This window comes from Lonchura striata, chromosome 2 (assembly GCF_050655825.1).
Source record: "Lonchura striata isolate lonStrDom1 chromosome 2, ASM5065582v1, whole genome shotgun sequence".
Lineage (NCBI taxonomy): Eukaryota > Metazoa > Chordata > Aves > Passeriformes > Estrildidae > Lonchura > Lonchura striata.
Genome location: NC_140704.1, coordinates 39,097,072 through 39,123,580, shown reverse-complemented (window position 1 = coordinate 39,123,580; position 26,509 = coordinate 39,097,072). Strand labels below are relative to the sequence as shown.

The 26,509-nt window shown below is 40.1% G+C and overlaps 1 protein-coding gene across 4 annotated transcripts in view; it reads right to left on the bottom strand.

Annotated features, from left to right (window-relative positions):
• RARB (retinoic acid receptor beta) overlaps window positions 1–26,509 on the bottom strand; it is a 319,974-nt gene that overhangs the window by 26,648 nt on the left and 266,817 nt on the right. For all 4 annotated transcript variants that reach the window (XM_021538079.4, XM_031503873.3, XM_085573205.1 and 1 more), the window contains one exon: window positions 18,985–19,126. In XM_021538079.4, coding sequence (XP_021393754.1) covers window positions 18,985–19,126 — 142 coding nt within the window. The remainder of the gene's footprint in view (window positions 1–18,984; window positions 19,127–26,509) is intronic.

The window sequence follows — 26,509 nt, the reverse complement described above, 5'->3', positions numbered from 1 at the left end:
GGTATTTTTTTTTAACCTTTTTTTTTTCTTTTTTTCTTTTTTTGAGGAAGGTAAATTTGAACTCTGCCTTGCAGCTTTGTATTATTCATTACATAATTGCTATGTTTTATTAGAAATATGATCTATTACAACCTTGAATATGGTAACTTAAATGACATTGAAAATTAGATTATTCTGATTATTAGAGAAGTGAGAAAGGTACTAAACATTTGTAAGGCTGATAATCAATCAGTGTATCCATGTGAGTGCAATAAAAATCAATCAGGAGCTAGTGCGTTTAAATCTAATTTTTTAAGCATGACATTTTCTTCTGAGTTTCTTTTTTAAATGTCACCCTCTTCTACAACAGTGATTGATTCTATCCCCAGGGATAGTTAACTCCAACTGTTTTATTCATTGCACTGAGCTCTTGTATCGTCTTTTCTAAATATCAAGTTAATGACAACAATAATATTTTTATCAAAATGTGAAATTCAGAAATAGGGATTCAAAACAGCAAGAAGCATGACAGTACATTTAAACTGCTACAAATACCAGGGATGTTTTAACTAGCAAGCAGTGTACTTTACTTAACACAGAAAATGGTAGAATTTTGTGTCTCTCCCATCTTCGTTTTCCTCCCATAAAAGAGAAGGCCAAGGATTTGCTTGTTTAAAACATAATTCATTTAGAAATGTTTCAGTGGTGAACAATGAATCACTGGCTATAGGGAGCCCATGAGTAATTACCTATGCCTTCAAAATAACCTTATTAGGCTATTGTAAGTATAGGGGAGACCTTTGATACCTATAGCCTAAGGGCCTCTATTTTTCCATTCATGCACAGGGGATTTATATGGTTAGATCCTGACGAAAGCAACACATCTCCCATTTATGTGTGAGGATAACTGCGGGGTTAATATATCAGAGCTGAGTTATAAGAACAGGTTTCATTATATGAATGAATGATACAAATGGATGCTCTACAGCTTTATTTAACTGGCCTGAAACTTCACCTGTGGTTTCAAGGATTCTCATCAGTCTGAACAATTTCATTTTAGATGTGAAATTTGGCACCTGCTGTTGTCACATCCCTGAAATATTAGTAAGTGGAATGAGCGAAAAAAAGGAGTTTCTAGTCTTTAGAAAAACCCAATACCATCTGAAATCAGATGTAGGACCAAAACTGAAAAGCCAATGCAAAACAACAGGCTGAGAAAAATACTCCTTGAAACTAGGTGAAAGGTAGGCCTTTGCTATTCTTGTATCTATTTATTTTAAATTATTATTTATATTATTGCACTGTCTTTAAAAAAATATTGTTAATTTTTTTTTAATTTTAAGACATACAGAAGGAAAATCAGCAGCTATCATACTTGGGAACTGCCAATCCAAGACCCAAAACCACTGCTGAAGGAAACCAAATGGTTCTACAGGCACATTTGTCTTGAATGTTGCAGAACAACAGGACAAAAAAACTCAAACCAAGCAAACAAACCCTAAAAACCAAACCACCCACCTCAAAAAAAACCCAAAAAACCAAAACCCACAACCAAACAAACAAAAAAACCAAACAAAAAAAAACCACACCAAAATCCCATAAGCTGTTTCCAAGTGTATGAGCATACCAACTAATGTCTACCTGGATATTTACTATAGTGTTTCAGGAGTGGTTCAAGTTCTGCAGAACAGGCCAAACAAAGTACCAACTGTCCAAAGAATAAAAATCAGGACTCCAGAAATACAAATGGAATACCCCCCACACTCCCCAAACAGGTCCTAAGAACAAATGAGAAACAAAGAAGTTGCAAAAACAGAAAGTTGGTAAACAAATGGGAAAAAAAACAGAAGAAAATGTATTTTGCAGCACATGGGTGTGGGCAGGTAGGGGATGAGGAGCAGCTGAGTCAGAGGCAGGACAGGCAGGACACAGCACCTGAACTGAGAGCAGACTCCTTGGTCTCCCTTACCATCTCCATACATATTCCCATCAAAATAGGTGGAGAGATGGGATTATACATTAAATTATGAACTGTTTAAATAGCATTTGCCCTGTGATTTCCATTTTCAAAGTACTTTAATATCATCAACTAATTGCCAGCGTGAAATAGGATAATCCACATGCTCTAAGCAGCTGATGCTTAAAGAGCTATTGAAGGTTGTTAGCATTAACAATTGCAGGCAGAATAAATCACTAATATTTCTCGTGACAATTCACCAACATATCTGCAATGGAAATAGCCTAGCCATACTCATGGACTTGGACAAAATTTACTCACTGGTATATTTCCACCTGTATTTCACATAGACATCACCTCAAGTTACGTAATATAGCCAGAAATTCCCATACGTGAAATGTAGTATCTCCACATGCAGGTCTTGCAATGTCCCTTTGCACCTTGTGCAGCTGTTAAACTACACACGTCATTCCCTCCTCACTCTAGTCATGCCCCATCTCTCTCAATATTCTGCATGAAATCAGTCACTTTCTTACTCTCAACATAAAAAGTATGACTTTTACTAAGATTTCCATGCTACTCGCAACAGGTTTGCAAGTACTTGTATCACTCAGTGGGTATTGCCAGTCTTTCCCTTCCCTGCACAGTGCAGGAATGGGTAAGAACTTTGGGAATCAATCACTCCATCTGGGGAGGTTTCCTAAATTTACAGGGCTTCTGCAGGTAATCCACTGAGAAGTGCCAGCCTGTGGCAGAATCCCCATGAAACTAAAACCCTCAGGGAAGCAAAGTGTTGTGTTTGCTATCTACTTCTTTGGCTGCCAAGATCCCAGTGGATTTACTAGTAACTTCTGTGGCAGTCCAGATAAAATTCTGCATGCAGCTGGTTAAACCAAAATACTCTGGGGAAATGGAGGACAGCTTTTCTGGAATTTCAGTGTCTTAACACATTAGCTAAAAATACACAAGGCAACAAACACAAAGTGATTATTCTTTCTCTTCCTTACAGCTGAAGTGACTAAATGTATACACAGCAGTTGAAAAACTCTTCTAAATACTCACCCTGAAAATAAATTCCTATTAGGCTATAGTGCATTTCTTTTACCATAGACTGGGTGAAGAAAAAATATCCCTAAATTTCAAACTCTGAACTTTCAGTCAGAAATCACTGAGAGGCCATTAAATCTGTCTCATCTCATTTCAGCTGTTGAGGTGCCCTTTCAAGTTACCTTCTCAAAGCAACTGCCCTTTTGAGCTACAATCTTGAAGCCTGGTACACTAACTCTTTATGGATAACCGATTATGAGCAAAAATACCCTGAATCTGACCTTTCTCTCAGGGTCATCAAAAGGTAAATCAGTCTACTTATCTACAGATATTACATTAATTTCTCTTAGGAGACAGGCATGGTAGTACGAGATGCTGGGGTTATCCAAAGTCCTTGTTTCAATTTGCTGGGCATTATCCAGGACCACCGATGGCCAAGGAAGTGCATAGCTGTAAGCTAAGACCAGACACTGCACACTATCCCTGCCCACTGTCTGGCTGTAACACTTCACACTTCAACTTGCCACAGCTATTTTATTTCTTATCCTAACATACACTGAGGAAAAGAACATGGCTTACTTTTTACTTAACTAGCAAGCTACCTACCGTGACAAATTGCAACCTCTTTCCTGACAATGCCATCAACAAACTCCTTCCACAAAATAACTTTCCATAATAAGCACATTTATTCAATGTAATGAATGAGTCCAAGCTACAGGACAAATTCTGGTCATGCATGATAAAAATGACTTTACAGGAAGCAAATGCAAAGGCTACCAAAAAAAAGGAGGTGAGCTGGAAGACCCCTTCCCTTTGCTTGCACACGGGACACTCAGGACTCAGGGCAATGACTCCCCAGAAGTAAGAGCAGAAGTTCAGGAGCAATACCAAGACAGTGTGTCACTGCATTTCTCCCTTTTATTATGGGTGGTTTCACACAGAGAACACAGTCTGGTTTTCCCCAAACAGGGTTCACTCTCTACGTTATTTACCAGAATTAAAAATAACAGCCCCAACTTATCCCCACTGCTGTTTTTGTCTTGCAGTGGTGCTACTCCACTGATTGCAGCAGAGTCCTATTAGTGTAAAAACTACAGTAGCGTGGTGGGAGATCAGGTCTAATATCTGTATCTGCAGATGGATAACACCGTTTTCATACCTAAGTTTCATTTCTTTGTTTTGCCCCCAAGGCTGAATTTCACATTTGTACCTCCTGGTGGCTTGTGCAATTGTGTAAAGGTGCATCTAGCGAGAGAGCTGCCAACTGACAACACGTCTGAAGAGGCTTTGCGTGCGCGGGTGCTTCATCAGGCGCAGGGAACACATCGCCTCCCGCAACCGTAAATTGAGCTCATGAAGGCGCAGGAACAGTTGTTCCCGGCATGTTTGAAGAAAGGGAGCTGCACTCTCGAATCGCAGCGCTTGTCTGTGTTACAGCCTCAGCAGCTTGCAGCCCTGGCCTCCCACTAGGCCAGTGACAATAAAAGCAAAGAAATAGCTCAGAATCAATTTACCTATTCCTCCAAAGCAAATGTGGAAAACACACCATTACGAACTTACACACATTCTTTCCTAAATGCAAAAGCTCGCTTGTACTCCTACTACTAAAACAAAATAAAATAGAATTGCAATTGGGAGGTTATTTCCATCTCTCCAGGTGCCAGGACTGGCACCCAAAGTGGAGGACAGAGTGTGCACTCCACAACCACATTTGAGCCACCCTGCTCAAGCTTACCCTCCTGGCTAGCTGAAGCAGCAGGAGAAGGGAAGAACAGTATCATTTAGCCAGGTGGACTAGAAGCACTGCTAGATCAGCCAGAAGAAATTTTCTGTTTAAGCCTCACACTGATGCACAGTCCAACACAGCTGGTAGGCACACATCTGCACTGGCCAGGGGCTAGGATGGCAGGTGGGTTTGATTTTTTTTAAAGAACAGTGTGTATTGTTAAAGCTGTTTTGCTATAATGCTACAAAAAAAAAAGCTTAATCAAACGAGAAAATAACATGACCAAACAATACTGTTGCATCTCACTGCATTTTAGTGTGTTGTTTACATCCTTTCCCTTCCCAAAAGCTGAGCAGTTGGAATAAACAATCTGCAGATTTGTTGTTGGGGTGGGGCATATTTTTTTGAAGATTACATAGTCCTGTTTTCACTAACTGTAAACTAAGGAGAAAGCAAGGAGTGAGGTCAGGGGACTTTTTTTTTTTTTCCATCTCAGGATTTCAGAAAAGTCATGCCAAGCCAGCCAGCAGTCTCCGGGAAAGCCCTGCTGAAGCTGGCTGCTGCCACAGGTAAACAAGTTTATTCACTTTCAGCTTTAGCGTCTCACTGCCCACCCCAAAGCACTACACTCACCAGCTGAGGCATTTAAAAGGCCTTTGCCTCCCAGGCTTTTCTTCAGATCCCTTTCTGCCCATGCATGGCATAACTCGCTCTGAGCTCCAGCCAGGCTTAACAGGCAGCAGCTGAAACCCCAGCTCACTTCTGGGATCTCTGTTCCTGGGACAGAGCAGGCTTTAGTGTGACTCTTCAAAGCAAAAGGTGCCTGGGAGACAAAGGCCCTTGTTTTTGCCTTTAATAAGTACTGCTCCATCCATAATTCACATACAAAAATACTGATTCTCATCTATTAATGCAGGCTCTCCAGACATCTGTACTCCTGCTTTATGTAGAGGCAAAAGCATCATGGCATTACAGGGTCGAATTCCCTTAACACACCTGCAGCAACCTCAGCTGTTTCAGCACTCACATTATGACATGAATCACTCCACAAGCCTGCACCTCATTATCAGACTGTCTATTTTGATATATTTTATCTTTTATGTACAATGCCAAAGAAGTTCTTTAAAAATATATTCCAAATATTCTTTCATTTAAAAAAAAAAGAAAGAAAAAAGGAAAAAAAAAAAGCTTTGTTGTCTAGGACTGAAGTTCTGAAATAGCAGAAGTAAGCGGACCAGATTATTTTAAAAAGAAGGCATGTTAGTAACTACAGAACTGGCTTAAAGAGCTTAATTCTGTCAGTCAGGGTCAAGCAGAATCCAATCCTGATTTCTCTGTAAGATCTTCTAAATATCCCCAGTAAACCCAGCACATAACCTTTTTACATTAAGTGCTTTCACAGCACACCAGACCAGCCTGATGCAGTGATCACACAAGAAGCAAAGCAGACAGACACTTGTTTCCAGGAAATATAAAGATACTAAGAAAAGCAGCCTTTTTATTTTTGATATGAAATCAAAGTGATTACTGAGGGTTCTGCAACTTCCAGGGCAAGATTTAGTGCACACAAGGGAGTTTGCTTTGAGAAGGCAAACAGGCAGCAGGTCAACACAGAGTTAACTCAATAAAATAATAATTTCTACTTGGATAAACTGACCTAGTTTTCCCAGACTTCTCCATGAAAACAAAGGATGCAACTTGGACATGAGATGACATCTGAAAGGGAAGCCAAGGGCTGGGCAAGGAGACAGAATTCAACACACAGCTGGTCCTTAACTAAATGAGGGTGATGGTCACCAGTTGGCAATAGAAGTGACTACCCAGCAAGGATCATCTGGCATTACAGGTGGCTGCTGACCCATCATATCTCGCTGATGACAAATCATTCATGTCCATCACTAGTGTCTGATTGGCCCCTGAACTCATTGCACACAGTTGGGTGCCTGCATCCAGCTAGGATGGTCTTCTCCAAGTCTGTGGGAAGTGCAAGATGAAAGATGCACTACCAGAAAGGTTTTTATGAGGTCCTCAGGATATTGTTGTAGGGTTACAACCCCCATGGGAAGCACAGGCTAAAACCTCAAGATTTCCAAAAGCAGAGGTTTATTCAGTTCCTAAAAAAGCTGATGAACATCCACCTGCCCATCCAGCTGCAGAGCTGCCCAGAGCACCAGGCTGCATAGACACAGTGCAGCCAACTCCCCCAGGGCCTGGGATGTACAACATGGAGGACAGGAACAGACAAGGCTCCTTCCTGGCCCCCCTTGTAACTCATCCTGAGATTCTGCAAATCTGAACACAATAAGCAACTCTTCAATTTGGGATTCAACCCAATGTTATTTTCAGCAAAGCTCTGTTGTGCTGGAACACCTCCAACCAGCTCAAGTTAAACAATTTGCCCAGAGAAAATGTTCAATGAAGGGGAAACATAAAAGTATGCACAGAAAGAGGCCTGAGTCCCCCTCTTTTCTAATCCATCACAAAGCATTAGAGATTAAATACTCATTAAAAATATATATAATAAACTGTTAAGACAGGGTATCTAGTGATTCCTCTTAATTGCCTCATTTTTCCCACACCCTAGTTTCTAGGGAATATTTTAAAATATTCCTCCTCCATTAGTGCAAGGCCCCTTTACCAGAGGGTTACTTCCCTGCCTCACTCACCCAACCAAGAAAGAAGATCCCAAACCTCGTGGGTTTATACTGCATACCCTATGAGTGGCAGATGATAGGTCTGTGCAGTTTATGTATGTTCACACCTTACAATGCCTAAATTCTAGTAGGAATAATGTTCCTAATAAACATGTGAAATAGCTGTAGCTGACTTTGAAAACAACAGGAAAAGCTGCCAAGAAAAGGCATTGACTCTCTTTTGAGGACAAACAGGATTATAGCCTTCTTTAGAACTAAAGGAATAAAATATTTATGCTTGTTCACCTCTGTCCCTGTTTACTTTTCCCTCTGTTATGAGAGAGGTTTGAACATAATAGAGCTTCTTTTTCTTAGTAACAACTATCCTCTTGCTTTTATGTACTGTCTTTTTAATTATTTTCATTCCTTTTCCATTTAAATTTTTTTCTGGATATCCTGATTTAACAGCAGTGTTCACCTGAAAAGGCATCCACAGAAGGGGCAGGGGGCAAAGTTTGCAATGAGCTTCTCTTCCAAAAGGGAAAGTCAAACATCTTTTTTGTAAAGAAGTGCTGTCAAAAGGATCTTATGAACTAACAGTCACTTTTTCCAGGGATCTGGATCACTTGGGTTTGATCCTGGAGCTATTTGATGGGATAACCAGATGGTGCAGCACAGTACAATGCGGACTACAAGACCAAACACACACTGAGCTCTAGACTTCTTCACCAATCTTCACAAGATTCCTAATTGGAAACACAAGAGCTCCCTGCCAAAAGAGGCAGCCTGGTACTGTCAGAGAGCAACTCAAGCTCCTCTAAACCTAATGCTTCATCTTCCAGCATCAACAACTTTCCTGTATCAGAAAAAAAATCTTGAATGGAATTTCAGATGTGCTGCTTTTTTGAGAGTCTTTTCCTAGTTGCATCTCCACTAGAATCAAAACATACCATGTCACAGGACTCCCAGAAGAAGTGCTATAGCAAGAAAAACATGGGAAAGATAGTCCTTGTATGAAGCACAGCTATGGTGCAGTGAGGGATGCTGAACACATGAGGTGCAGCAGTTCAGTGCATAAGGATATTCATTTACTGCTGATTTGTCCTCTTGGGCTGATGCCTCCTCTACTGGTATCTCCAGCATACAAAATGTCTAAGACCTGTGCAATGCCACTACCAGCCTTCTTGAGATATAGAAAAATATGAGATATATTGACTCATGTATTAGCCAACATCTTACACTTAATTTTAAGAACTATAAAAAATAGATCTCAATCTTTGCCTCTGGAACATTCTCTACAAGTACACAGTATATAAAATTACTGCACTTCATAAAGGTATATGTAACTTGTGGATTCTGTGAAATGTAAAACTCCCCATAAACTTCAGGACTTACTGGCAATTTCCATTTTTAATGCCTCTCTTCCACTGTATTGCTATTTCCATGATGCAAACTGTAATCAGCTTGTTGGGAGTTAAGAACAAGGAGAGATGGGAGGAAGCAAAGGATTTGCATCAGCACCCATTGCACCAGGGGTGAGTGATGGCAGAAAACCTGTTAATGATAGAAACAGGAGGAGACAGAGCAGGTGAAAACAGTGTCCCTGGATCGACCAGTGTGTCAAGGAATGATGTCCTCTCCTGCTCCTTCAACCGCGCAGTGATGTCTTCACCAAAACTGCTTGCAAGGTGAATGGAGCTCAGCTTTTTGCCAGGGACCTGGCACCCCTCAGCCATCTGACAAAATGTATGTGTGCCCACTGCTGAAGGAGTGAGATAGTCCACAGCATTTCTAAAACACTTTTCTTTATCACCCAGTATGATTCAATTTAGTATCTCTGTGATGTTTTAATCCATTCTCACTGCTAAGTTTTCCTATTTAATTTAAGAGTTTTTCTTTTCCCCCAAGCTCTCAAATTTTACAGCAAAGAGTTTCCCAGGTTCATATATATCAAATTCTGCCTCCAAGAAAATACTGATGGTGAAGCACCAACCTCCTTAACATAGGGGGAAAAAAAAGCTAAAGTGCAAAATATACAACACTATCTGCCAGTAATCCTTCTTCCCACAATTTTAAAGACAGCAAATGTTTAAAAATGTAATGCATTGAAAATGCTTTGTTAGTCTGTTATTGTCAATGGTTTGTAAAGTCCTCCCTCAGAGGATTGGACTTAAATCATTCATTAACTTGAAGCTGATTGCTTTGTCCTGCAGAGGGGGAAGAACATGGATTTCTCAGAGGTAACCCAATTTCCTAACAAAAACAGAAACAACCTGATGAAGTTCAGTTATCAAAACATACCCTAAAAAAAGTGTAAATAAATTAAATTACAAAATGAGCTCCTTCACCAAAGTCTAACTTTATGGAGAGTTTTTAAATTAATATTACACGTGCTCCAAAGTTTGAAAAAAGAAAGAAAGAAAGAAAAGTAGGTCAGCATGTTTCCCCAGCATGTCTTTCTGACTCCATTAAAACTGTCTGTCAGATGACTAACCATGCCTGTAATCCAACTAAAAGCATGTTTGCTTTCTGTTGCACTTTTTGCCAGGGGAAAGGAAGAATTCCACTTAGCTTTAACTCTGAAATTCAGGTAAATGTCTCCAAAGTCAGACAATTTCCTCACATTTACTTACTAAATCTGTTTATATCAACAACAAGCAACTGGTTATGGATGCATGGCACTGAGAAACGATCCCACAGCTCATTAAATGCCGATCAGCCACAGGCACCGCCTGTAGGGCTTTAAGCTACAACTTGTAGAAGTCAGGTTTCAGAGCTGTTGTCTGATTGACAGACTTTTCATGAGACCTAGATTTAAACATTTAATAACTTTCAGAAACAGGCAAGCATGCAAACAAGAACTGGAGTAAAATAAGACGGGGCAAAACCATTTGTGTTCATTTTGGGCTTGAGGACATTAAAAATTCTAACACCTTATGATCTTTCTTTTTCCTTTTATAGAGTTGGCAGCTGAGTGTTATTTAAGTTTGGATAGAAAGGGTGCTATTTCTACTCCTTGTACACCATCCACTTTAAAAAATCCTTTACACTTTCCACATAAGCGCTAAAGAACTGGAAATTAGCCGTTCTGATATATTTTAAAATGAGCATGTGATACAAAGTCAAACTAAAAACAAATCGAGGCTATTTTTAGAGCACAGTCCTAGGGCCAGCATCCCAGCAGGAGGAGCTGCAACGTGTCAGCCGGCTTATCGCAGGCACGGCAATGAAAAGCTCCCTCTGCTCTAACAATTCATCCAGCAGATGAAAGCAAGCCGTGAGAGCCTGACAGCAGCAGAGGGAAATCCATGGCCTCATCTACTTATGGAGAGATCTTCCTAAAGCGTCTTTGAGCGCTTACTGCTTTCTGAGTGCCTGCTTTCCATCTTCCACACCATCAGCACGGGAGCTGCTCTCCGCAGAGAGGCCAGCAAGAGCTTTGCGTCTTTGCCTTTTGCAGAGGCACCTTCCCTGTGCGAGACCATCTCCAGTAAAGTGATCACCAGGAAAACAGAAGTTTGTGGATATAAACCAGCAGGAAGATATACACACTCTCATATTTGTTTCTTCTGAGGAGAAGGACCAAATAAGCCTCTCCTTTGATAGAGAGTCCTTCAGGAACATTAGGGTTGCTGCAGTTCAGACTTCCCAGAGCTCTTGGGAACAATTTACTGCATTTCTCATGAACCTTGGCTACTGCAGATAACATTTTCAGGTTGGCCTGACAACCAAATAAGCCATGTTTAGCTTCAAGGCCCAGAACACTGGCAATTTGCTCGTTCCCAGACTGATATTTATCTCATTGACATTTCTCCATCCTTTGGATTCAACATCCCAAAATAAAAAAATTAGGGGCGGGGGGGGGGAAGAGCATTCAAAGGGAGAAAAAAGATACCAGAGAAACCACAAGGGCCAGTATAGAAAGCACAAGCCACATGGCACAATGGTAATTAGAAAGAGATGCAAAGATGCCCAGCATCTCCAAACAACAAGATGATCCGAATGAGAAATACGAAGCAGTGAACTGAGTACATAAAGGAAGAATGGAAGCTCTGAAACAAAGCTTTTGAGGTCATGGGATTGGGGTCTCAGCAGTTATGCCCGCATGACAAAGCAAATGTGTCCTCAGTATCATTCTTAGGAGTGCAAGGACTGGCGAGGGACTGGCTCTTACAGCAGCATTGCCTGGCACAGGACAAGGCAGAAAGGATAACCCAGGGTTTTCCTTGCCATGAAAGCAGCTGGGATACTAAACTGAAGAAGAGGTAAAGGTGACCTGCAGTGGCACCACAAATGCATAGAGACAGTGTCTTTACATGTACAATTTGGAATAATGCTATAAACCAAAGCAGGGGATGAGAAATAACAGAAAAAGGGCAGAAAAAGAACAAGATCTATGTTGGGAAGTGATTTTGTAAGAGATATCTGCCCAAAATGCCTTCTACTGGGAAACTGATGAAGAAAGGATCTGATGATTTCTAAAACACCCCAAAAATGTAAAATGAAAAATATGACAAGTAAGACCTCTGCCAACACCAACTGCTCTCAAGAAAGAGCCCAATCTCCAGAGAAGAATCTCCTTAGAAGGTGGCATATGGCTGGACTGCCAGAGAAACCACAGCTGCAAGCACCAACAGACACACTATGGGCTCCTTTAAAATAAGGATGTGTTCAGCAAGGACTGAGGACTTTGCTAGAGCACTGAACAGTAGCAAGCACTTCTCTGGAGTGCACTGCAGGTTTAAGCAAAAATTAGACTGTGTGTGCATTATGCTTTTCCCAGGCTTTAGTTACCTTAAGTTCCACCTGTAATGAATGAAAAATTACTGGTACGAGGACTTGGTGCCATTTAGCTGAATATCTTCCACAGGACAAGACTGAGAGCCATTCAGAAAGTCCTTTTATAAAGCACATCTCTTTTAGAGCATGGTTGCGTACGGCAGTACAAATGATTAGTGTAATAACTTTAGAAGTGTCACAAATTTAATAAAACACCTTGTTAAGCAAAAACGTAAGAAAGACACACATTTACAGTCGCCGAGGACTAGGATTGATGGATGCAGACAAAGGCTGCAGAGAGCACATGAGCCCTGGTAACTTCTGCCAGGATCTGTGTTGTCATAGAGACAGCAGAGAGCGTTGAAAAGTTCACAACGGTAGCTATACCTTAGTGAATAAGTCTTAATGTAACTTCCAGCTGAGGACATGTAATCAATCTCTGTATGAGCTTATTGAAGGAATTCCCTTTATGCTTACTCAGTCCCCAAGAGCCCAAAATGAGGGAAAATATTTTAAAATATATATTTTACTACTTTCGAAGACAAGCTAAACGCTTCTTTTGGACTGGGAGAGTAGGGATGGTAGTGGCAGGAAGATAACTATTTCTTTTGAAAAAGAAATAATGTAAAACATGAAAAACTTGATATTCAATTTTAAAAATGCCCAAACACTAGCACCAACCAAAAGAAAAAAGCATGGAAATAGTAATTCTAGAGCAGCCTGGCAAGTTTGGCCACATGCAGCAGTTTCTCTCCCTTTCCCCAGACACTTTCCCTGCAAAGTGGTTTTAGCCATGGCATCTCACTGCTGCTCTTCTCCTGTTGGGCTCAATCACCTCATCCCCTTTTATACTGCAAAACACAGGACTTTCCCTGTTCTTCGTTCCCTCTTCACTCCTTTCTCCTGGCATCTCCCTCTCCAGTGGCATTTAACCCCTGGTTTACCTTCCTCAGGGCAGCAGCACCCCATGACCTTCCTCGGATCCCTGCTTCGGGCTCTGTCCCACCACTTGGGAGGTATGGGACACTGCAGCTCACAACAAGCAGGGCAGAAACAGTGCCAGGTGTTGTTTATTGGCCGAGGTCTTCAATTCTTTGCTTACACAATTATAGAGTTCCTATGCAAGAAAGGGGGAAAAAGAATTTGCAGCACTAGTGTGCTGCAATTTAAAGTTACAGCTATTTGCATAATGCCTGAAAGGCAAAGAATAGAAGAAAAAGAGAACATTAGGACGCTATTCTTACTTTTCCCTAGCATTTTAGGATATAAAGATCAGACTAATTACCAGACAGTCTTGAGCTGAGCAGGGTTCACTAATCACACTCTGCTTGAGGAATTAGGAGAGAATTTACTTAGCCGGATCATGAAAGGTGCCAATAAATTGTTCAGCTGGAGAGTTAACATAATAAAAAAAATCATTTTTTATGTTATTTTCTTTAGCAGTTTATTAATTGCTGCCTGAAATACTTTTCTGAAATACAACGAGCTGCAAATGAATTCATGGGCTATTAATCTGCTGTACATGGCACTGGAGGGAAAGCTCATTAGGTGAGTTGATGCAATTACTGCTATTACATAACCATCTTCACAGAACATAGAGTAAATTATGGATAATAACATTCAATCTAAGTTGCTGTTTAAACATTAAAGCTGGCAAGTGAAAGCTATGGAAAATCAGGGGTAAATGCTAAAATAGAGAAGAGGCAGACCCCAAAAGGAGAAAGAAAAAACAGATCTGCTTCTTTGAAGGCAAAAAATGATGTGGAAAGCAAGAGATGTTTGTTTAACCATGGGAAACAATGCACAATAAGTAGATCCCAGCTCTCTACAAGAGAATTTTAATTGTATGTAGATAATTTTCAGCTACCCAGCATAACAAAGCATGCATTATCACTGGCAGAGCACAGGCTGACACTAGAGCACTCTGGGTTTTGTTGCAGGAAACCCTTCCCCACTAGCTTTGCTGTCATCTTAAAACAATCTCCTCATCAGTGATATTGAGAGTTTGGCATTAACTTAAAAGTTCCCAATTTTTCAGCCTGAAGAAAAAAAAAATCCAAGATTTCCTATTTGATTAGCAGCTGAAAAAAATCTCCAAAACAGTCTGTCCTTAAAAAACAGAATTAAAAATATGTGATCTCTATGGCTTGGGCATAGCTTACCCACCATCTATATTCTCCAGTTCTTAATTTAATTGGTATTTTCACAGTTTACATCTTTCTACTTTCAAAGCACTTACAATACAAGGTCTCCCAGCCCCGGTGAAAAGACATAATTTTCACCTCTCAAGATAGGAAAGACAGAATAATCAGCTTGTAGGGTTTAGAGAGAGGAATTAGTCCCAGAACAGAATTCAGGGGTTTACGATTTCTACTCTGATATTTAGCTCCTGCCTCTCGAGAAAGCAAGTTAACAGGCAAGGCAACTACTCTGGAATTTTTGAAAAAGCCCCCAGCCACTGTGTGGTATTTAGGCATCCAGTTAAAAATCTAGCCTGTAGCAAAGAAGAAAAATTCCTAAATCCAGAGCTTCCTGCTGGCTAAGAAGAATAAATAAAATAACCCCAGTTCAGTTCTGACTAACATCTAAATAAAGATTGCATGCATTCTAATTAATTCACTTTAAAATTACATCAGTGAAATCTGCATAAACTTCTCAAATGCAACTATGCAGACTAGCCCTCCACATAGCCACTCACTGCAGATGGAATCATGCTTCCTTAAGGAGACTGAAAAAATTAAAGAGAAGTAAAAAACACAAACATGACAGTTCCTCAAGTTGATGTTTCCTGCTTGCCAATTTCAACCAGAATGAAAATAAGTAAATTCATTCACTCTATTGTTCAGTAGCAGAATGTAATCACATGTTCCAAGAAGCATAAACATTTAAATATTGTAAGACTCAAGTCTGTGACAAAGAGTAACAGACATTTCTGGACAAGTTAAGAAATCCCAACAAAATACAGAGCACAGAAACAGATTCTCTCCTCCTGATTATAATTTCCCTGCACTCCCTCCCTTCCTCCTTTTCTCCCTCCAGAGAGGTTAATTGTAAGCAGATCTGCAAATCTCAACATTGCTTCAGTGCGCTGAAGTAATCTGGAACAATTCTGTGCCTTTATAAACATCATTTTGCTCTATTAGAGCTCACTGTAGACAAGATTTATGCCAGTATAAAGACAGCTTCTCTGCATCACACCCTGGTATGTGGGCTGCGTTGTGTCTGAGGGGACCCCAAACATCAAGTACAGTGACAGTCCCTGCAGCCTACAGAGTTTATTAAAAACGATGGAAGTTGAAGAACTGCTGGGCTAAGTTGGGCAGTTGTGGCAGAAGGGAGCTCCATTTTCTTCCCCCTTATACCCTACAAAAAATCCAATTTAGGTTCTCTTTATGAGCAGGCTTCACCTTACAAAGTGACTGTTGCAGCATCCTGCTTGAAAGAATCCATTTTTGTGGGAGAGTTTTGCCCAGCTTCCTGCGTGCTCCCTTAATTGCAGGAGGCAGTGCTGTATGTGTGACCCCCGGCAGCTCCTGAGCACCCAGGGCCCGCATCCAGGCAACAGCGAGCTGCTGGCTGGCACCTGGGGTCACGCCGAGGATGGGGCTTCAACAGCAGCGCAGAGATCACGTAAGAGAAGGGCAAAGGTTAGTTTCCTAAGGCTCTCCATCACATAATGAGCCACTGTAAGCCTTAGCAGCCTTCTCACTTCAGCAGCAGCAAGAAAAGAATCTTGCGTGATCACCGTTTGTCTCAACGTGATGATTAAAAACACCAAATGGACTGGGAGACTGTGAAGGACAGAAGTGGTTTGGAGTGGGATCCAGAGCCTCAGCTGTACCTACACTGCCCTAAGCACTCCTACATGAGCTAAGGTGGGACAGCCATATAACAATGCCCACACCTGATGCGGTGCTGGTGGAGGAACTGGCTCCAGGCCCTGAACCAGGAGCTGCCAGCTCAGGTTTCGGGGACAAAGCTCTGGAGTTTCTGAAGGAAGGGTATCTGATTAAAGATGGCAGGGTTTTATTTCAAGCTGTGTTTTGTCCTGCTGTAGGATGATAAGGCAGTCACCACTAAGTCGTTTCTCCTCATACTCTTTGTCTTTCCTATCTGGAGCACAAACTTTTTGCAATAGGGACTACACAATGAAAGATGGTCCCTACACTAGTGGGATCAAGTTTCAGCAGGTCTTGCAGATATTATCACAAGGCAAATAGCTCCACTCTTGTCCTGGAGGTAGTTATTGACCTCTCTTGATCAGATCTGGGGAGAAAAATGGGGTCGAAGATCGCTTTTTCCCCCCTACACAAACAAAACAACCTACAAAGAAATGCAAATTTGGTGCATTCCTTTATCAACTCACTTCATTCTCTGAAACAAGATAAAAGCATACAAGAAATGCTTAGTATCTCTTCCCTTTCAAACACTGTACCCCCATACTTAAACCCTTACTTATCACACGGCTATGTGCCCAGTTCCCATCAGTCCTCTGATGTTTGTGAGGAACACTCATTAAGCTCAAAGGGAGCTGCATATGCAGGTACTTTTGCATGCCCTTTAAAGACAGAACAAATAAACACAGGACTTTTAAGCTTTAAGCTTAAAAGTATACAGATTACTCTGTATACTGAAAACCAGCATCTACTCCTCCTTAGCTCCTGAGAACAGACCTTGGAGTTACTACTTGCAGGTGCCATCGTGATTACTTTCCCAATTGGGATTGGTTTGAGCATTGTAGGCTTGTTTCCCTGTGAGATTTCTCTGATACTTTTTTTCTGTCCTTTGTTCATTGCTTTCACATTACAAGATAACAGAACTGTAAGAAGACAAAAAAATAAAATGTGAATAATGCACTTGGGAAAAAAGAAAAACCTCTGTCTGGTAAGAAAAAGCTGAATGACAGATGTGCCTTTGTTTACATAAACTTCTAAAGAAATAGAATTAAAACCCAGAGATATGTATGAAAGAAGGTCAGATAAGAAAATAGTTTCTCAAATCTCTTAAGAGATTAAAAGCTCCTGTTTATGAAGGGATAACACAGAATCACTTCAGACTTAGTTCTTAAACCCAGAAGACAAGACACACTGCATTCAAACTGATGACATTTAAATTAATTTCTCTGTTCCCTTGCAAATGATTTCTACAGAAATGCAGCCAGAGGACATCCCTCACTTCTCTCCAGGATTCTCTGTTCCCCCTCCAACCTGTTATCCCCCTTTCAGTGTCTGTAGAATTTTGAGATAAAGGCAACTGCCAAAGGGCAGTTTCACTTAGTTCACCCCAGGAAACAGGCAGAGCAAAACCTTAATTCCTCCTGGCAAAGCTCCAGCTACCCTATGGGAAAAAACAATTCTTCACCTAAAAGGCAGTAAGTCTTTATAGTTTATCCAAAGTAACTTTGGTTAACATGTTAGAAGTACTGTTGATACTTCCAAAACCTACTCCAATGTGACGTTACAGCCTTTAATAAGATTACTATTTCACATCAGCAGTAAAGTCCTTAGGAACTCGAGACCAACAAGGCCTCAGGTGAGAAAAGTGCTTTTTCTTCTCTTCCAAACTACATCATACTGCTTCTATCAAAGGAAAAAAAGCTTCATGTGCACTTCACATGCAGTGAAATAGCTATCAATAAAATCCTCCTTATTCAATCTTCTATCTTTGCATTTAGCCTACCTTATCCTTTACACCCATCATAGTCTCCACTCCAACAGATCTATACCTATGTACAGAGAAGTGCACTTCAGGCATGCAAGAAAACTAGAAAACCCAACACAGACAGTGAATTAATGGAAATCCAAAGACCTCCCTCAGTAGGTTGAAACTTTCCAATAACCACAACTTCACATTTCCATGAAAGAAGATGGAAACATAGCACAATGGTCCAAAGGATGTACCTGGTTCTTTCTCCACTTCTCAACACTCTTTCTCTGAGAGGAATGAGAGGGTGGGAGAGAGAAATGGGATACAGTGAGGAGGAGTAGCTTTAGTACCTCTAGCTCCTGACCAAATACAGAAAAAGGAATGACTGGGATGCCCCACACAATTCAAAGATGTAAAATGCTGAAGATGAGAACCAGTTTAAATCACAGTTCAGATATAAATGCTTCATCATCGTAAATTTATCTTTTCCTGTGATCTTAAACTCTCTCCAATGAACTCTTGTGGGTGAATTAAAGTTAAGAACTGATTGGGCAATTTTCCCTCCTTTTTTATGTACACACTGCAAATTTCTGTAGTGGTTATTACTGGAATTGACCTACTGACACCATGAACATCACTGATAGAGGTAAAAACCCTCAACAATCGAACAGATTACTACACCAGAGACTTTTTTGCTACTGCAATCAATCCAATCAAAAATCAGAAAGTTTCAGAAGCATTACCCCATGGCATTTGAAAAGGGCTTTTTTAGCTATATTTTCAGTCTTGATGGGAATATCAATGAACTGGAAAAAGAGAATATTACATATTTTTATATAAATATTTTAAAATTATAATTTAAACGGCAAACCAGAGATTTATAGAAAAGAAGGGAGAGGATCCTTTGGGGTTTTGATGTGCTTTGCACAGTCAGATTTATTTGCTTTGCATGTTTAGAGAAGAGCATTTGCCATCTCATTTCACGTTTTAGAGAGGGTCCAGGCAGTAAGAACACAGAACTTTTAGGCTGCAGTGTTAAGGACTCAGAAGTCTGCAAAAACAGGTCTAAAGTTGTGTACCAAATTCATACTCCTTCCCCTCCATATGAATGCAGATACTGGCTTCAATCACATAACTGCAAAATAATTTTTTTCCTTTAGGACTGCCACATATACATAGGTTATGACAAACAATAAATTTTTTCCAAGACAACTTACATTCTTTGGACATTCCCACTTCAAAGCACTTCTGTAGTCTGCAGTACTGGCAGCGATTTCTGGTAACTTTATTGATAACACAGTTTTTATCTCTGTGACATGTGTAAACCATGTTCTTCTGGATACTCCTGCGGAAAAAGCCCTGGAATCAAGAAAAAAAGAAAACAAATAAGCTTCTGAGCTTCCCATAAACCATAGAGACCGGCACAAATGTTGCTTTAAAATAACAAAACTAATTCAAAGTTATGGCTGGAGTATGGCATCTTTAAAGACTCAGTCTTACTATAATTTAGTACTGTTTGTTGCAACATAAGACTCATCTCCTAAATAAAAACTAATTATCTAATGCAACCTAAGGCCAAAATAAACAAAGCTAGAACTAGTAAGAGCATTCAGGAAATGAAGTCCTAGATTTGACAAAAAAGCTCAACTAAAAATTGTTTGAGCTTTTGAATGTAAATAATGAGTTGGGTAAACAACATCCTTCCTAACAGATCTTCACTTGGAAGTCAGACACTCATCCAAAAACAAAGACTCACTCAGCCTGAAGGTCCTATCTATTTTTGTTACTGCAGAGACTCTCTAGTTTGAAGGCTGCACCTCAAAAGAGAAATAATTTCAAACCCAGGTCTCTTAACTGCTGAAACTCCTACAGCAATTAAAGAGGCTTCTGCAGGTGGAAGAGTTCCAGTATCAGGTTATTGAGTTGTGAACTTGTAAGAGTTGCCAATTACAGCACCTTTTTTCTTACTCAGATACAATTGTGAAAATAATCAAGTAATTACAATGATCTTGAACAGAAATTAAAGAAACAGAGAGGTCTGGTTAATACTTAAGGAACATCATTTGACTGAACACCTCCTTCAACAAGTAAAAAAGAGAAAAATATCCATAAATGGTAAGGTTAGGCACACAAAAAAGGCAAAACCCAAGTCAATTTCACTAAACCCCAAGCTTTAGATAATATCATATAATAATGAAGAAAAGAAAAAGAGGATTACTTTAAGCATTTTAGAGCTCAACCCACAGATATTCAGGAAAAGTGTTTCTGCAACAGACATTTGGAAATTTGACAGCAGTATTTAACCTTCTCATTCAGATTTTGAAAATGGTTTCAGCAAGCACCAGGGTCAATTTCAGTCAACATCACAACATTATGGAAGAATAGTTAGCAATGTAATATTTGTTGGAGGGCTTGAGAGGTTAAAACTCTTTAACCAGCCACATGTTTATACCCTACAGGAAAGCTGTAAACTTGATGCTGCAGAGAATAGCTCTGTGCCCACAATGCATTTGTCTAAGGATGCAATCATGGCAAGCTATAAAATTGTCTCTCCTCAAAGCGCTCACCAAGATACGTGTGCAGTTCAAAAGACAAAACTCCTCTTGTTCAGAGCTGACTGAGAGACTTTCTGGCTATATGATCAGGGAGTGGTAGGGCAGGCAGTAAGGGCTGGTCATAAATTCCTTGCACAACCAATGTACTATAGATGCTAAGGTTATGAAAATACCTAAGATTCACTCAGAACTGAAAAATTACTCTTTAATCACGTAACCCTTGGCAAACATTTTCTGCAGCTCTTGCACAGGCAAGCCTCATTTGAAGTTGGCTCCTCTGATTTAGGAGATATTTATTACTACCATTGAAGTGGTAAATAAAAACTCTCTACATCTTTTCCTTAAGCTACTGGACCCAGAAGAAGAATTTAGAGCTATTTGTTTGGATAATTAAAACCTTTCAAGTTATCAATAAACACTGCTATTTTATATTCCACACTTCTAATCATTACCACTGCTTGAATTGTTGCAGTGGCAAGTATGGCACGTGTATCTACATTTGTTTACTTGCCAAAAAGAAAATTTATGGCAGTATTCACTCCTTTCTTGCTTTGATATTCCCCTGTGATGCCTGGTTCTGAGATAATTGCTGATATGGCTAACAACAACAGTGAGGCATCTATGGCATCTCTCTACAGCTTACTTGGTCATCACTTTCTAGCTGGAAAGACACAGGACAAGCCAAAACTGGTAACTTCTATGGCAGCCACATCAGCCTAATCCAGTGCTGCTGCAGGTGATTTAACACCCACAGCCACCAATAGCTTTACTCTCCTACCACCAGCCTGATAGGGCAAGAAATAAAATGGCCCAAATGAACAAGTCACCCAATACTGGGAAGAGACAGTCTTCTCCAAATACATCTGTACTTTACCAAAGTATAACCAGTAGCTAATTGCACCTACTGATTGGTAGCTCTGATACATAGCTTCAGAGTGAGCATCCTTATAAGCCAGGGTTTAATTACAGCTCATCAGAAAGGAAAGCAGAGGAGGCTGCCTAAGTCCTTACCAGACAAACTTGACCACACAGTGCTGCTGAAAAATGTGATCCATGTGCAGACAGCAAGTATAAAGCATTCATGAACTTATGACTAATAAAAAAGGCTTAAGAACAAATTTGGAGAAAGCAGATCTCCAGGTAGAAATGAAGAGAGTTTCCTCATCAACCTAACCTCCCCAGGCAATGTCCTCCACAGACTGAAAGATATAGAAGAGGATAGTAATTGTGGAAGCTTTGACTGCTGTTTGACAAATTACTTTTTAACACCTGTATTTGATTTTCTTCCTGGATTTACTCATGGAACATAAATAAAAATGCACTTGTTTACACAAAATATTCAGGCGAAAAAAAGGTGCAATGTGGTCCTGGTCAAAGCTAAGGACATGGTTCTCAACAACACATTAGTGCCCACTCACAAATATTCTTCTTCAAGTCAGCATTCGGATACTATTCCCTGTAGCCTTTGTGACAAACTTATTTTAAAAGCTCAGCAATACATCATCAAAAAGATTAGATTTTTAAATTTTCCTCTGGACAGGCACTAAGATTATAATTGTCTTTGCACACAAACCCCAAACCAAGCTGGGACAGGAGTTCAGGCACTGGTGGGTGAGAAGCATAATTTGCTGGGCACTGGGGGCTCAGTTTTCCCATCCACCTCCAGAAGCCTGGTGTGGTGCAGCCACAAGTTATGGATGGCACTGCAAGCAGGGTCATGCTCAGAGATACCTCCTGAATCTGGGCTGAAAAAGCAGTGTCCTATCTTTCCCTCTGCAGGGGTTTGGACCCCAACTACAGCTCTGCAGTGAAAAAAAAACTGCATAGGGCATGGAGATGGTGATAGAGCAGGTGCTTGCTGCCCAGTTAAACAGAAAAGCACATTTTAAACCCTTTCAAGGCTAGGTTCCAAATAGCACAGGTAAAATAACTGTGGCCTTTTCATTAAAAATACTGAAGTCAGAAGCAAGCCTAAGTTTTCCTCGAAGTGCTTTCTATCAAATGGCTCCCATTTGATCTCACAACCCCAATAGTTTCTTCAAAAAGCAAAAAAATCCAAATGTGACTTGATATTAAGAAGCTGTCAGAAACTTCCAAGATTGAAAACCACCACTGCTTATAAATTTATCAACTTTTAGTGCCTATTGGCTCTTGGAAAACAATATACTATAAACTATAATACAGTCACCTCAAAATGAATCTGTTTGGCTGAATATTTACATGAGCCATTTTTTATGCAAATATTTTAGCATCCCATCCAAATTAACACTCTGCGATGGGAGATGAGACACTCCAGTGCCAGAAACAATCACAAATGATTTTTTCTTTGTAATTTAAAAAGCCTCATGAATATAAAAAAAAAATCCCATTCTGTGAGACATAAAGCATTACTGTCGTACATAATTGTTTTTGATAGCACCTACAAAGTACTTAAATTTAAAGGAGAGGAAACAACTGACGGCCTATCAGGAAGAGTGATTTACTCCAATATTCCTTTTATCCACAATTTTTGAAAGGAACGTGGATGTTGTGTTTTTATTTTAGAGAAGACAAAGCTTTGTGGAAATCACAGTTTTCAATTAATTCTGTTTTTCGGAGCTGTTTTTATCAGCATCCTTTACAGAGAACATTTTGGACCAACACTTCATGTTTTAATCTCATCTTTTCTGTGTATCATGCTACATTCCTCCCAGGCCCACCAATCTTGTTATCTTAATGGATGACAGATAGAGTATCACTCTGACCATGCCACATTAGGCATCCTCATTTACCGAGTGCAAGGAAAAAATGCTGAGTATAAATTATTCAGAAATCTATTGTATCAGCGTGTGTTCCCTGAGCATCCACCAGTGGCAGAGCAGACAGATTATTTTTCACTTTTAATTGTGTTGATATCTTACCTGCTGCACTGAAAGCAGAGAGTGATATGTGAAACCATATGTATCAAGCAGCAAACAAACCTGGCTTCCTAGGTCTATTGCATAGAAGTAAATAATCTATTTAATCAATCCAACCTCAACACAATGTTGAAGAAACCACCTCATCCCATTAACCACTTACTCTTGCAGCAGTTGCCTGTGAATGAGTCAAACTTTGAGAGCTCAGTACAGAACAGAGTGCCCACAGAGAATATTAACTATTTCAGTAATATTTTGAATGCTGTTATGCCACTGGCTATCTGAATACAAAGGACCTCATTAAGGATGAGCCCTCAAGACAAAGTTAAGTGTTTAAACTTACGAAGTCTTATGGATTTATTAGCATGAACTGCTACCCTTACATATTTGATAGGGAATATATACAGCTCCCTCTCCTTCACTGTCCAGTTGATTTTGGCAAAACAGATTATTTAGAGCTCAAGTCATGCACATGCATGAAGAGATAGATCATTTGATCACAACGTCTTAAAAATGTTTTGCCAGCACAGGGCATGCCAAGTCTTATTTGCAGGCATAGTGGGCTTACAAGCTGAAAACTTGCACTGCAAGCCAGGGACAGGGTAATCAGCGGAGAAGGGCTATTGCAAGCTCAATCTGTTTGAACAGCCTGCTCGGTTCATCTGGTTCAGCTTTGATTACCCCCAAATACAGGCAGCCAGCTATGACTCCTGCAGATTTAGAGGCCATTCTTTGGTAAATTTGCAAAATAAGCTTCTGAGTGGAGCATATCATAAAAGAAACAAAGGAGCAGGAAGGACTTTTCCATGGTACATTTTATCAGTCATTTATAAACTCTGACTGAGCTCTGAGATGAAAGATAAATACCAGTAACAACTGAAAAGAAAATCCAGCCCACCACACACCTGAAACCTCTGCACTTAGCTTTATTCTGAAATAGGGGCTGAGCAAATATGTGTACTTTTTATGAAATAAATGTTTGTGATTTATGGCCTCTTTTCAGTCTCTCTATTTTAATCATTTAAGTTACCCTCTATCCTTGCTAACCCTGTAAAATGTATTTAGAGAAGGTAAACCTCCCATTCTTACTCTCTCTGGAGCACCAACAGACATTTAAGGCATCTCTCAGTAATGGGATCTGCACAAAACTGTTTTATTCTGTGAACAGGGAATTGCCCAGGTACATGCATGAACGAAATGTAGTTTGCAGTATTTTTAACTAGTGGCAGCAGTCAGAAAACAAAAAACTCCTGCCTCACCAAATCCTGGTTGGCTCTTGTTAACCGGGAATATTTACTCTGGGAGGCCTAGGTAACATGCAAACCTGCAACTGGAGTTGAACAGAAAGGCTTACAAAAGATCTACAACCCAGCATATGCTGTTCAGTGATACCATACAGATAAAACACACAGCAAACTTGGCTGCAGCCAGAACAGGAGACCCCACAAGTAATGAAAGCTACCAAAGCAACTATCTAAAAGGAAGCTCAAATGAGCTTATTCCCAGTTGCACAGCACTTTTCCAGGATGTCTGCACTGTCTATCACACTTTGGAAGTCATGGCTTGCAGAATAAACAAATTAATTGCCTGACATTGTGGCTGGAAACCACTGCTGGCACAAAATGGAAGCAGCTACAACAATAAGTAAAGGAAGGCTCACTGCCAGAAAGCAGGAAAATTGTGCTGATTATGTATGTCAGGGCAGGACAGGAAGATCTTTGCAAAAACAAATTTCAATAGCTGGTAGAGAGCACCTAGAAATGTCAGCCGGCCAGTGGTGGAGAAGCTCAGCACCAGCCTGCCCTGGAAAGGGCTCTGGCTTTGTCTGTCATTGCTGGTATTTCCAGCTTGCCATCCACACTTCTGCTTGTCTATCCATTTACTCTGGAGATGCAGACCAGCCCTAAGATTCTATGGCCAAAGAAACCTAAATTTGCTCTTGAAACCAGTGTGGCAGTGAATTTCATTATTTTGAATTGACAGAACTCAAAATGCAATAAAAATTAAAGCTAAAAATGCAATAAAAGCTGCCATTCCACATCTTGTATATGGAAGTACAGACCTGTGGATTTAAGAGCAATCCACTAAGGGGAAAAAAAGTCTATTATCTTTTCATTGTTGTTATACAAATTGAAAAGGTTGACATATCTCAGGGTTTTCTTATTTCTTAAATAGATATAAGGGCCCAAAGGACATGGATGAGCAGATGAGGAACGTGTCACTCCTCTCTAGGCTACCACAGTGGGGATACTCATCTGCAACTACAAAAAATTCACCAGCAAAGACAGAGCAAGCCATGTTTGATAAATCCTAATAGTTTCTAAGGTGAAAAAGGCATTATGGGCTTCACAGGGAAAAAAATCTGATGACAGAGCTTGAAGAAAACTTTTCATGGGGCTAGTAATGCCATTAGTCCCTAATGGTGAAGCTGAAAAAAACCCCACCATTTTTTTATTGTGCCCCTTGCCGAAACATCTTGTGATTTCACAAACCTAGGTTTAATGTAAAAAACATTCTATAAACCATCATTCTATAAAACCAGCCCCCAATTTCTGGGGAGTTTGAAACACTTCTGCTGGCCAGCTGGCAGAGAGGCAGCTACCAAAAAAAAAAGGGGGAGATGTATTCCATCAAGTGCAAATCTACAACAACTGGATTCTTCCAGCAAGGGTACCACGGCATCCATAGGACTACGCACGTATTTTTCCACAATTTCGATTTTCACTGAACTCCTGACCTTTTTAGCAAACATGTCAAAGTCTCCAGACAGAACAGTCATCACCTTGAAACAATATGTGAGGGGAAAGAACGGCTGAGATTTTCTGCTTCTCCACTTCAGTGATTTAAATGGAGAGGAAGGCACTGGCCTGTGCTTCCATCTGCTTTTTTCAAATTAAGAAAAAAAAAGGAGATGGAATGTATATAATTAAAAAGTTACAGTTAACTTCCTTTCAGTTTTGTCTGTAGGATGATTTTTGGCCTGCTATGAAACTCCAGATGGGAACAGTAATGAATATAATTTAATACAAATAACAGGAGATCAAAGAAGTGCTTTTCTGAGTTATTTCACACAGTTTAATGGAGAACTCAGGAATTAATTATTGCATTTTGCTGTTGTTTTATATTTTTGTTTATGCAAATCAATTCCCTTTAACCTAATTTGTGAAGGATCAGACCTATAACCCAATAAAACCATAAAATGTCACTAGGATGGTTGTACAACTGGCTAGCACTTATCCAAAAGGCTGTATGTTGCTAACTGCTCATCGTTTTTTTCCTCTCTTCCCCGC